The sequence below is a fragment of the Lathamus discolor genome, chromosome 2, assembly GCF_037157495.1.
Source record: "Lathamus discolor isolate bLatDis1 chromosome 2, bLatDis1.hap1, whole genome shotgun sequence".
Classification (NCBI taxonomy): domain Eukaryota; kingdom Metazoa; phylum Chordata; class Aves; order Psittaciformes; family Psittacidae; genus Lathamus; species Lathamus discolor.
Window position 1 is genome coordinate 139,915,812 of NC_088885.1, and position 12,265 is coordinate 139,928,076.

Below are 12,265 nucleotides of genomic sequence, written 5' to 3' on the forward strand. Positions count from 1 at the left end.
AGCTAGTGTACACCATGGACCTTAGTGCTATTATTTGTGCTACTATGAACTCAAGAGTGTTTCACAGCAATGTGGGGAAAGCAGCTGGGAGGCTGGGGGGAGTCTTTTGTGTTTAGTAAAGCATGATGGCTTGCCTTGGACTTTACATACCTTCACATATCTTTATATTTTATAGCCTGTTCTGAAAAGATACTCTTCATCCTGGAGGTTATTCTACATAGGTAGTTTGTGTGAACCAAGTCTTGATTGCTGTTATGATAACAGTATTTGGAGTCAAAACAGACTCCAAAACAGGCAGGACTTGGAGTTTTAACTGCCCTTTCTAAGGGCCAATTTTTGGGGTTACTGCTTTATGTTGTAAAGCTTACTCTTGTATGGTGAAGTGCTTGAGACTCTTCATTACGCGATTAATTTCTGAGAAAAATCTCTCTTAATATATAGTTTTTAAATACATATACATATATTATTTTAATTGTTGCCTAAGTGGTGCTTGATTTTCACTAATATAACCCGAGGTTTTAGGAAATGTGAATTGTATGTTCTCCTTAAAATCTTAGGATGCATTTAGTTTTATCTTTTCTGTAATTAAAGTTAAGTTTGATTTTTGGAAACTCTTGATCTAAACACAAATTAAGATTTAGCAAAATGAGGCAGTGATGGAATGGAACAGTGTTACCAGATTAATATTTATGAGCCAATGATTCCTAACGTTAGAACCTCATGGCATAGGAGTAGTTGTTAGAGAAACTGTCTCAAAACTCTTCAGCTGTCATTTCTAAAAGATATAAAAGTGTTGTAGTAGGATTTGTTTCTGTCATTTAATTTTTTTATTTCTGAGACATCTTTATTTCTGGTTTTTGTGTACACTACTTACGTAGTCATCTGAATTTACTTTTCTTGTATGAATTTACGTATTTTCTTATGCATTATGGTTTTACTCCTCATAGGTGTTTTAAAAATCCTCATATCTTAGATGAAAAATACTGAGTGAAAAAAATAGAACATAATTCATAGTATGAAGAGGTGCAGATCATCTGTGTATTTGCAGAGACTATTAGAATAATTAGTAAGTAAAATTTTCTACATGTTATGATCACTAACAATTTGGTTAGACTGGAATACTATGTTAGAAAAGCATAAAAGTAGTCAGGACAATGGATAAATACTGTTAGTCATTATTTTTGGAATAGAGATAAAATTGGAAAAGAAATCCTAATGAATGGCAAAACAGAATTTTTAAATACATGCAGGTGTATTTTATGTAGGAGAAAGTTATTTAAAAAGTGTAATGTAGTTATATTTTCTTCATGAGTGAGGAAAAAGTGTCATAGAATAATTGGGGTAGAAAGGATCTCTGCAGGATATCTCATCCAACCTCTTGCTCAAAGAATGTAGAATTGCTAAGTTTCCAGAGGGCCTTGCCCACTTGACTTTTAAATCTTCAAGTACGGAGATTCAGCAGCCACTCTGAGCAACCTGTTCCAGTGCTTGACCGCTCTCATGATTAAAAAATAGATGAAAAATGTCCTCATGTCTAACCTGAATTTCACACATTCCAAGTTGTATTTGTTGCCTTTTGTCCCATGCTTCAATGTGTATCCTTGAGGAGAGCGCTACAAACAATCCTAATTGTCATGAAATGATGAAACTATGGGTCCTGTATAGTGAAAATTACAAGGAAATAATGCAACTCCTAAGCATCTTCTTGAAATATTATAGGCCTTATTTATAGTACGTTTTAAAATTTCAGGGATAGTGGTGCATTGCAGGATATGAAAAAAAGAAGTTAAATTGTTAAGACATTAAGAACTGTGCTAGAAACAGGCAATCCTGCTCTAAAGAATAGTCAGCCCTGGCACACATAACCATAAGCTAAGTTGTATGATAAAAAAAATAATATAAAGATACATTTCATCTCAAACTTTGTTTTCTTCAAATTTTGCCCCTTTTAAAACTTTCTGTAAACTTTAACCTCTTCTACTTAATATTTGTATTTTTCATTCATTATTGATTGTTTTAAAGATGTTCCTATTTTCTAGTTTAAAATTTCACTGTTTCCCATGTTTTTGTGAAACTTGCTACATTTACTTTCTTATTCAGTTTAATGTGTTTAAAATCTTTGTCATGTCCTGCTTTACCTACTTTGTCTTTTTGAAGTTTATTTAATTTTCTCAAGTTCTTTTGTTTTAATATTTTATTTTTAATTGCTGTCTGCATCTTTAAAGTGGGGAGGTGGGCTATTCTGACTTAATTGCTCTTCTTTGCTCTTACTTACTCTTCCTGCAGCTGTGAGACATTCACTGAGAAAACAATCTCATCAGGCATTCACAGTTTTAAAAGTTTCTTAGCCTTTCTGCAAAAAATACCTGCTTATGTGTTGTGCTCCTTTTGCAAAGAATATATTTCTTCAGCAGTGAGGATGAGAAATCAAGGCACTAGATGTTTCCATTTAAAATATCTGTGAGCACTACTGCTCTTACTGCAGTGGGACAGAAACTCCTGCTAGTTCCTCACACAGAGTGATAACACTTTGAAGTCCTGTGATTTAGATAGCTTTCAATGGTATTTGCTATTCGTATTAGTGAGAGTGCCACTTAACCCTGCAGCATCTTTGAAAGCACTTTAATCTTTTACTACTGTGCAGAGGATCGTAGAATAAGATGGGTCATATGAGACCTGCGGAGGTTATCTAGAGCAATCTCCTGCTCCAAGCAGGATTAACTTCAAAGTCAGACCAGGTTTTCAGGATCTTGTCCAGCTGAGTTGTAAAAATCTCCAAGGATGGAGAATCTGTAACCTCTTTGTCAATGTCTTTGGGTGCTTAACCACACTTGTGATTTTGGTTTTTTTTCTTATATCCAGTCCAGTCCAGTCCCTTGATTGTTGCATTTGGTCCAGTAGTTGTGCATCTTCAAGAAAATTCTGTCTTTGTCTTCCCTACTGTTCACCTTCTAGTAGTTGAGGAATGCAAGTAGTTCCCCTCTTCCTGCACCCTTCCCTACACCAGCCTTCCTTTGGCTAAAAAAGCCTATCTCCCTTAGCTTCTCGTTGTATATCGTGTGCTTGAGTGTCTTGAGTGTCTTGGATGGCCTCTGTTGTATTCTGTCCTGTTTGTACCTCTACTATTGGGGGGAACATAAAACTTCTGTAAGAGCAAAGGAGCACAAAGTTACATGTCATATAGGTATCTGAACAACAAAGCTATAAAATGAGTTGTCACCCTTTCCTGGTGAGCAGCCATATTTCCAACACGGCTAAGTGTTTAATTGCATGCTTAGATTTAGTCTTCATATTGACATGTGAAATTAAGGTACAAACATCATTCACAAAAATCATTCCATTTACAGTTTTAGCTAAAAAGAAAATTCCTTCAAGAAAAATAATTACGAGAATGTATTTAATATTTATGGGTATGAAAAAGAACGTAAAAATAATATAGATCTGACATGACGTTTAGTCTTATGTCTAAATGTGATGTCAGATGTCACACTTGTGAGAAACTCTGTCTGCTTGCTTTAAAACTAGTATTTTAGTTGAGTGACTAACAGGCAATTATACCACTATACATAGCCTGTATTTGGCTGCAGTAAACAAACATTCATAATTTCGTGGGACTCTGCGAGTGCAGAGGGTGGATGTATGCTAATCATTTGCAATACTGGGGTGTAAGGCATGCAGAGCTAAATTCTGCATCCTTTTTATGAGATGCCCCTTTTGATTTATTGAGCTGATCTGGACAATACTCCTGAATTATTTTTATGAAAATAGTTTTTTTTGTGCGGATGGTTTTTTTACAAATATGTATTTTTTGATATATAAAGCCATCTCAATTTCACCCATGAAAGGATTAAGAAAATTATTAAAATGACACATTTTTCACTAGCTCTTTTTCACCACTAGGAGTGATAAGAAAGATATATATTAATTCCTTTGATATTTGTTAATTTATTTTACTGACAAATACTATTGCTGCTTTCAAAATGAAAGTGACTCTTTCTTCTTTGTCTTTTCTCTGTCCTTTCTTTCTTGCTTTCGTGGATATGAACTCCAGGAGGACAAAGTGGTTAGAGCCTTTTTTCTGTCTAAAGTTCTTTTGTGCATAGGCTTATTTCCTGGCCTACATTTGCTTTCATTTACACAGGTGTAATTCCCATTCAAGGCAAGGGGAGTTACTGTCATTAAAATGAAAGCAATGTTTGGCATGAAAGGCTTACCTGATTTTCAGATAACTTACTAATAATCTGTGAGTTTTTGTGAACAGTATGCATGATATTCCTCTCTGTTTGCAGCTTTTGTGAGCATGCCCCTACTGATCCTTTAGTTTTGCAATACGATATGTGCACAAAAATGTGTCTAAAAAAAAAACCAAAGTAGGTAATGTCTCACAGGTGTTTCTCTTACAAAAATACAAATTAATTTTATCAAAGTGGCATAAAGTTGTCAAAATAGTTTTGCACCCTGTGGTAGTCATGTTTGTATCGTTGATAAGTATGCACTCAACATTTTATCTTGCAATGTGTTTCAGCACAGTGGTTCAGTTTTGATTTTCAATGACAATACAGTTAGATACCAGTAAACATTAAGAAAACATATATATTCTAAACATCTAGGAATATGCAAGTAATATCATAGAGTTGTCCACTAATTTTCTAAATTAAATGGTTTGTAGGCATTCCTAAAATGTAGTGCACATATTGTATTGAGCATAATATTGAACTGATGTTAGATGTCATGCATGCCACTGACACTGTGTTTGTCTTGGTAATACTACACTTACAGTAAATATTTTAATCTGATTTTAATTTAGCTACATTTAGAAAAGGTAATATAATACTGAATTTGAGAATAAGCCTGGATATATTTCAATATATTACCAAATTAAATGTGATGTTTTTAAATAACAGAATAGAGAAAACTACCTGAGCTAGTGTAAATCTGCTCTCCCATGAAAGTCTTTAATGTATTCTAAAGAGTTGCAATTCCAAAAGCAACTTGCCCTTTAGTGCTTGACAAGTAAGTTCCTATATTAGATAACGAAATTCTTTAGCTTTCATATGCATTTAGTGAATGTGTACACAACTAAGTCTCTTGCTACAATAAATGTATCTTTTTCTTACTGATAGCAGTGTCAAGGCTCACATTTAACTTGTGTAGTTCAGAAAGACTTCATACAGAAGTTCTAAGCCATCTGCTGTTAGCGTTTCGGATATGCTTTTACTAGTAGGCAAGCACTCTTTGTGGTGGGCAACATACTGGTCCTCAGTCTGTTGGCAGGTTACATAGCTTTCTTTGGGCCTACTTTATTAGAATTTTTCAAAATTAGAAGGCTGTGAAGTTACAGAAGCCAGGGAGTAATGAAATTTTTCTGTAAGTAATGATAGTGCCTCAAGTTGCTTTATATCATATCTGTTTCTAGCGATTTTGAAATAGATGTTTTACAAGCCATGAAAGCAGAAAGAACAGTAAGTATTTTAGGTCAACTTTTTCTTGACTACAAACATTGTGAAGTGGGGACAGCAATGTTATTCATCTTGTTATTTTAGTACTCAGAGTATGGCTAAACCTCATGGTATATTGTATGCAGATGCCATCAAAACAGATACTTAAATATAAATAGGATTTTAAAATTTTGTGTGGTACAGTATTTATCAGTAGGTTAACCCATATGAGAGAATCCCTCTTATTACTGGTTATACTTCATTTTCCAGTGTTAGCATATCAAAGAAGGTGTGAAGTCCAGTATTTCTTAAGAGGCCTATTCTATATTTTGTAACCATAGAATGGCAAGTTCAATCTACAGTGCTCCTAGGTAAAGTTGTAGGTACTTGGTGACTGTTGGTGGTCCATTGACCAAATTAAGCAACATGGATTTGGAAAATGAGGTGTATTCAAAGCATCAGATCTGTGAGGAGTTATAGAGTAGAAAGACATTTTAATATGTGCCCTATAGAAATTTTGCCATATTTTTGATAAAAATTAAGATTTCAGGAAAGCTGGGACAGCATATGGTGTTGAATGACGGAGACAATCACACACCAGCCTACTGGTGGTGGGGAATGAAGCTGGATGTGAATTCTGATTGGGTTGTAATGTAGTAGTTGTACAATTAAACACACATAGGAGAGAACTTATATTAAATACTAATACCACTTTGAAGTATGAAGCTCACTGTGTTTTTCTATGTAGGATGTGGGAATGACTAATAAATATCCCAGTACTTCATTAGTCTAGTATCAAAGTATATAAAGAAGTACTTTTGCAAAATGGAGACCCAAATGTACTAGAAAGGAGTAGTTTATGCCAAATTGTAAAAGAGTAAGATGATCTCTGAGAAGGAAACAGTTTATTTTTAAATTGAAAAACAGTGTGATTAGTGATTTTTTCCATCTTTTGGATTTTTTTTTTCTTTAAGTAAATGTTACCCTGAATTTAAATGAACTGACATACTCTGTGCCTTTGCTCGAAGGCGGTGGCTTTAAAGTAATCACTGATATTTCTGGAGAAAACAAATAAGTAAGCAACTTAATACAGGAAGTTTTTGGAAACAGTTGACAGGATAAACCACTATTCCTTCTGATTTAGGTTCCTTCTCTTGCCGGTCATCATCTGGCTTTTAGAAACTTTGATAAAATCCCCATACAGTGTTTATGGACATTTGAGGTTTAGATACATCGATTCATGTTTTATTTTTCAAGTGTGTGTTTTCTTATTCTTTCTTTATACCTATCTCAGGTACAGAGATAAAAAGCTGGTTTTACGGTTCAAGTTAGATGCAACTTCATTAAATTACATGGAAACATTGTTTACAACAAATGTTTGCAATTCTGTGAGGGGTAAACCTGAGGAGCAATGCTAGGCAGCTTCTGTCTTGTTCTGTCTTTATTTCTTGTGCATTTTGATAAAACATCTGACAATTTTGTTGAAGTAGGTTTTCTACCTTTGTAACATTATGTGTTTTGAAGTACTTAAGACACAGAGAAATAGCTTATCTTTAAAAATCAAGTCTTCACCTTCACCAGTGTTAAGAACCTGCAGAATCTTTTTTTGATAATCTCAAAGATCTCTAAGACTCCTCTAAGCAAATTCAAAATCAGATATTTTTACTGAATAGTTACCAAGGTTAATTCCCCTAATGACTTGCTAGGCTTTGGGATTTTATTTGAACTTTGCTCATTACATCAAATTTTAATAATCTTTGAGATTCCCAGAGAGAATTCAGACAATCACAATTATGTTTAGTAAATTAGTCTCAGAAAACAATTCTATACAAAATGACATTAGAAAATATCAAAAGCAATTACCATTACGTTATTCTCTCTCCCTTTGTCTTCCTCTAGTTAAAATTTCCTTTTCTTCAGTTTTCCTCCACCATATTCCAGAGTAATGAATATTATTCCAGTCAAGAGAGACCCAGGTGGTGGTAGGAATGCTTGCTGTCATTTTGTGGAAATTTCACAGTTAAACAAGAGAGAGAGTTTTTCTTATTTTACTTCTGCTATTCTGAACCATTCCTGGGCCATACCAAGAATCCTATTGTTTCTAAACCATCTATGTTGCAGGTCTGTACCCCCATGGAGTCCTACAGCTTTCTCACCTGGAATTGCATAAATGTGACAAATATTTGTAGAAACCATATGTTTCTCCTCCAACTGCTGCCTTCTTGCTATTGGAAAATACCTGCTTGTCTAAACTCTTACTCTGTTCTTAACACTTGAATCACACTGCCAGTGTCTTATCAATAAATACACTCTGAGGCTCATCAACGTTTTCATGGGCTCTAAAGGATATAGGCTTTTAACAAACATGTTAATTTCCCAATTCCTGAAATTTGGAAAAAACCCTGTTTTTTACAAAGGAACTCACAAAACCAATAGACTGTTACCTAGCCTTAGAGTACCTCTGACAAAAGCCTCCTGTAATAGCTTTATTTAGGATAGTTTTCTGGGATACCTCTATGCTGCAGGAAGCTTAATGCTTTCCCTCCGCTCATGAGTATTGTCTTTCAGATTGAGATCTCTAAAAGTAATTTGAAGAGTTGGCAACTTAGAACTTCCTGTCTTGGGCCACTTGTCCTAGGCTGTTCTCTGATCCTATTTCTCATGTATCCATTTGTCTAAGCTGCTCTCCTTTACCTTACTGTGTTCAGAGTTCACTCTTGTTTCTTTCGTCACTACGGGATGCACCTCTAACAGTAGGTGCTTTTAACGAATGTAGCGTTGAAAGCCCATGGTTTTTTTTGTCTGCCATAACATAAACTAAACGGACTCTCTGTTAATATATTTAAATACGAAGTTGCTTCTTTTCTGTTTATTAAAATAACTCTGAATGCACAAATAGCATTGTCTGCTCAAAACGTGAGGTAGTTTTCCATTTTCACTATTTTCAAGATTGCTATGATATGCCCCAATAACATGTAGTCAGTATACATACATCTTTTATTTTGCAGATTTAAAGTTGCCTGAGATCAAGTTAAAATCATGTTGAAGACTAGGCATAGTAAATGCATCCTACTGATGGTTAAATTGGCATGTAAGCGTAAACGTAAATCTTTTCCCTAAATCAGATCTCATGTGTTGTTAACTTTGATGGCCTTACTGTCATACTAAGACACACTCTGTGTTGATCATCACAGTCTAGGAACAGGGAGATTGCTCTGTATTATAGTCCAACTTGTATTAACTTCAGCCAGTTTTCTCCTGCACAGATGAATGGTATTCAAACACAGGGGGTGTGGTCCTAGAAACTTGGTCTTATTTTCCAGCTTCTTTTGTATTTGAAAGTTAGTTGGAAAATAAAACTAAAACAACTTCCTGATACGATGTAGCTTCAGAATAGTCTTAACTAGTTAATCTGATGACTGCGTGGGGTTTTATATCTATGTAGTGGGAATCTGCTTTTGTTAGCAAACTCTGTCCTTGAAGAATACAGTCGGATATGTTTCTTGCTTAAGAACGAACAGAAAACTTGAAGTCTGAAAATCTCTTTGCATTCATATATGGGGGTTGGAAGATGATCTTAAGGTCCTTTCCAACCCTATTCTGTGATTCTATGTACTTCTGTATTAGATGAGCAACAGTTTATGTGCCAAAAAGATCATTTTTTTCACCTACACAGTCAGTATGAAATGTACTAGTTCCTCCTGTAAACCTTGACCTGTATATGTACAGTACAGCATTGTAATTGTATAGTACAAAAATGAGAAGTAGTTGGTCTGCTTTTAGATAGCACTGAATTTCTGACAAGCAGTAGAATTGATTCAGACAGAGCCTGGTGAAGTTAGAGGGGCTGGCTTTCATTTTGCTGTTTCTCCTATCCTTATAGTACTAGAAATTTTGTCTTTTGATTACAAATTGTGCAAAATCTATATGTTTTCCATTTAAATTCTTCTTCAAGGTATCCTAAAATAATCTTATCTTAAAATGGTATGGAAAAAGTGTAATAACAATAGATACTTTATCGCATCAGTAAATTTTCACTTTCATTTTTGTTCAGTCTAATAGAGCTATTTGCAGTTCTGGAACCAGAATTTGAAAGAGTTCTAGACCATTAAGTTATATTTGCCACCTGTTGCAATATTCAGAAACCGTATCATGTGCTATTAAGTTCCAGGTGTAGACCTTTATCAAAGGCAGCTTAGCAAATTCCTTGTTTCAGTCCCAGGTGTGTAACAGCACACCTAGGAGTCTTTGGACACAGTTAGACATTATGGCATAGCAGGTGATGGCATAAATGTTTAATTATCTAGATTCAGCTTCAGTGGCTGGAAACCAGTGCCTATATATAAATAATGAAGACATTACTAGTAATAGAGTAAAGCTGCAAACCTCCCAAGGTGTTGGGTTGTTTTTCTTAATTGTTTACTTAGAGTTTTATTTAGCTAGTGCCTTCCAGGAACAGTTTGTTGATAGGTTGAGGAATTAAATGAAAAAGGCCTTGCATCTGGATTAAATTCGTATGGCAAGCATCTGTTTCTATATGAAATATCAGATGCACAGGCAGGACTATTATTCAACATAATATGAGTGGCTTTATGTAGACAGCTTCAGCGGATATTGAAGAAATTTAAATAAATGTGAAAAGTACTGTGTTTAAACAAGATGTTACCTATGAAGTAGAAATAGGAGGGTATTTGAGATTTAAAACTTCCTCGGTTTGAATTATTATAAAGATGCCTCCATTCAGCACCAAGGAGATCTACGGAAAAGCCTGGATTTCAGGTAGCTAATTCAATTTCAGTCAGTTGATGTGTGTTAATGTTTGTAGTTCACAGTTAGTTTCATGCATTTCACAAGTTATTGTTTTAGATCTGCAGAAAATGAAAAAAAAACCCTGTGCTTTGTAAACCAAATACATTAAAAATTAACAGAAGTTCTGTTTGATGTTGGGGCTAATGTGCTTTCATAAAATAAATCCGTAGAGTGCTTTTATACTGATGGAGTCTTAGATGTATCTTTACAGTCTTAATAATTTAGTTCACTGCGTATACAGGTGTACTTCCCATTTATCTTTGAATGTTTAAACTGGGGCAGTGTTAATCATCAGTGTTCATTTAACCTGTTCATCTTTCAGTTTCAGTGTAATTGCTACATAACTTCAGAGTCATGACCTGTTTAATTAAGGTGTTCTTGCTCTCAGATACTTAGTCATGTGATTATGAAAGGTGATATTTATTATTGTTAATGATTTGGGTTTCTTACAGTTCTAGGAAGAGAATATATGGTGTCTTTCCAAGAGGTTAGAGTAGTTTTACCCCTGCATTGAAGATAGGGTTCAAGTGCTTTTTTTTCTGCCCAAATTGTACAGTTGTCTAGTTATCTCTTTGCATCCAGTATTGGATCATTTTTTAAACTATAACATCATGTTGACTATTTATATTTTTTTTAACAAATTGGTGTTGATTGGTATGTGGGAAGGAAATTCCAAGGAACCCAGGACACTAATTTAAATTATTTTTTAGTTTTATCTCATCCTGGTTTTGCTTCTTTTTTGTCATGGACATCATTGGGAGAGGCCAAAGAAAACTTTCACTGTGTTGGATAGCTAGCCTCACTCAATTGGGAAGAGCATAATTGTTTGCATTGTTAGGAACATGAATATTTTGTAGCAAAAAAGTGAAAATTGTCTCACAGCTTAGCCTATAGAACCAGACACCAGTCTCAAGTGCTCATTAAAAATGTCTAAACCAGCTATTTTTTATTCAGGAGAAAATGCTTTATTATTATGGCTCATGTTGCAAAAAAAAATTTTGTTTTTTTTTGTAGTAATCTCTTTTACTGGACTTTTTCTAGATAAATATTATTGGTTTTGTTTTATAGCTTCTTCATTTATCTATCTTAACTTGGTATTTAGAAGAGACCATGATCCTGCAGAATTAGACTTTTGTAGTTTTATTATTGTTGTGGTTTAAACCGATCCACACAGCTCGTCTACTCACCCCCTGCCCTGCTGCACCCCCCCCCCCCCCCCGACCCTCCCCACTCCCGGAGGGATGGGGAGGAGAATCAGGAGAATGTAACTCCCACGGGTTGAGATCAGAACAGCCCAGTAACTAAGGTATAACACAAATCACTGCTGCTACCACCAATGATAATATTGATAAGAGAAAATAACAAGAGAATACGATACCACCGCCAAACGAGTTCGACACCCCCGAAAAGAGAGTGTGCCCTTCTGGGTAACTCCCAGTTACCTCCCTGGGCATGACGTGCTGTGGTATGGAATACCTCTTTGGTCAGTTTGGGTCAGGTGTCCTGTCTCTGCTTCCTCCCGGCCTCCCTCGTCCCCAGCAGAGCATGAGACTCACAAAGTCCTTGGCCAGAATAAACATTACTTAACAACAATTAAAAACAATCAGTGTTATGAGCTCTCTTCCCAGGCTGGAAGTCAAAACACAGAGCTTGCACCAGTTACTAAGAAGAAGCAAAACGGCTCCTGGTAAACCCAGGACAATTATTAATACAGTACCATAGATACATTTTGTGTTTGGATTCTGATTCCTCTATTGTAGTGTCACAAATTTTAAATTCATTTTTAAGTAATAGTGAATCCAAGCCTATTAGACTTTTCCCTTGCCTATAACTTTCAGCTTCTGTTAACATTATTTATTAATCTTTCCTTCTCATGTTCAGTACAACACTACCAGCACAGATTATCTGGAGATTACTTAAGGAAAACCTTGTGTTAATGAAACATGTTAACCTTTCTGGTAAAGATAAGAAGATATGATCCTTGTTTTCAGTGATTTTTTAAACAGATATACTTTTAT

At 35.1% G+C, this 12,265-nt stretch overlaps 1 protein-coding gene across 26 annotated transcripts in view; it reads left to right on the plus strand.

Annotated features, from left to right (window-relative positions):
* RIMS2 (regulating synaptic membrane exocytosis 2) overlaps nucleotides 1–12,265 on the plus strand; it is a 452,506-nt gene that overhangs the window by 91,823 nt on the left and 348,418 nt on the right. For 13 of the 26 annotated variants that reach the window (XM_065668760.1, XM_065668769.1, XM_065668765.1 and 10 more), the window contains one exon: nucleotides 4,052–4,063. The exons of the other annotated variants lie outside the window; for them this stretch is intronic. In XM_065668760.1, coding sequence (XP_065524832.1) covers nucleotides 4,052–4,063 — 12 coding nt within the window. The remainder of the gene's footprint in view (nucleotides 1–4,051; nucleotides 4,064–12,265) is intronic. 26 annotated transcript variants of the gene reach the window in all.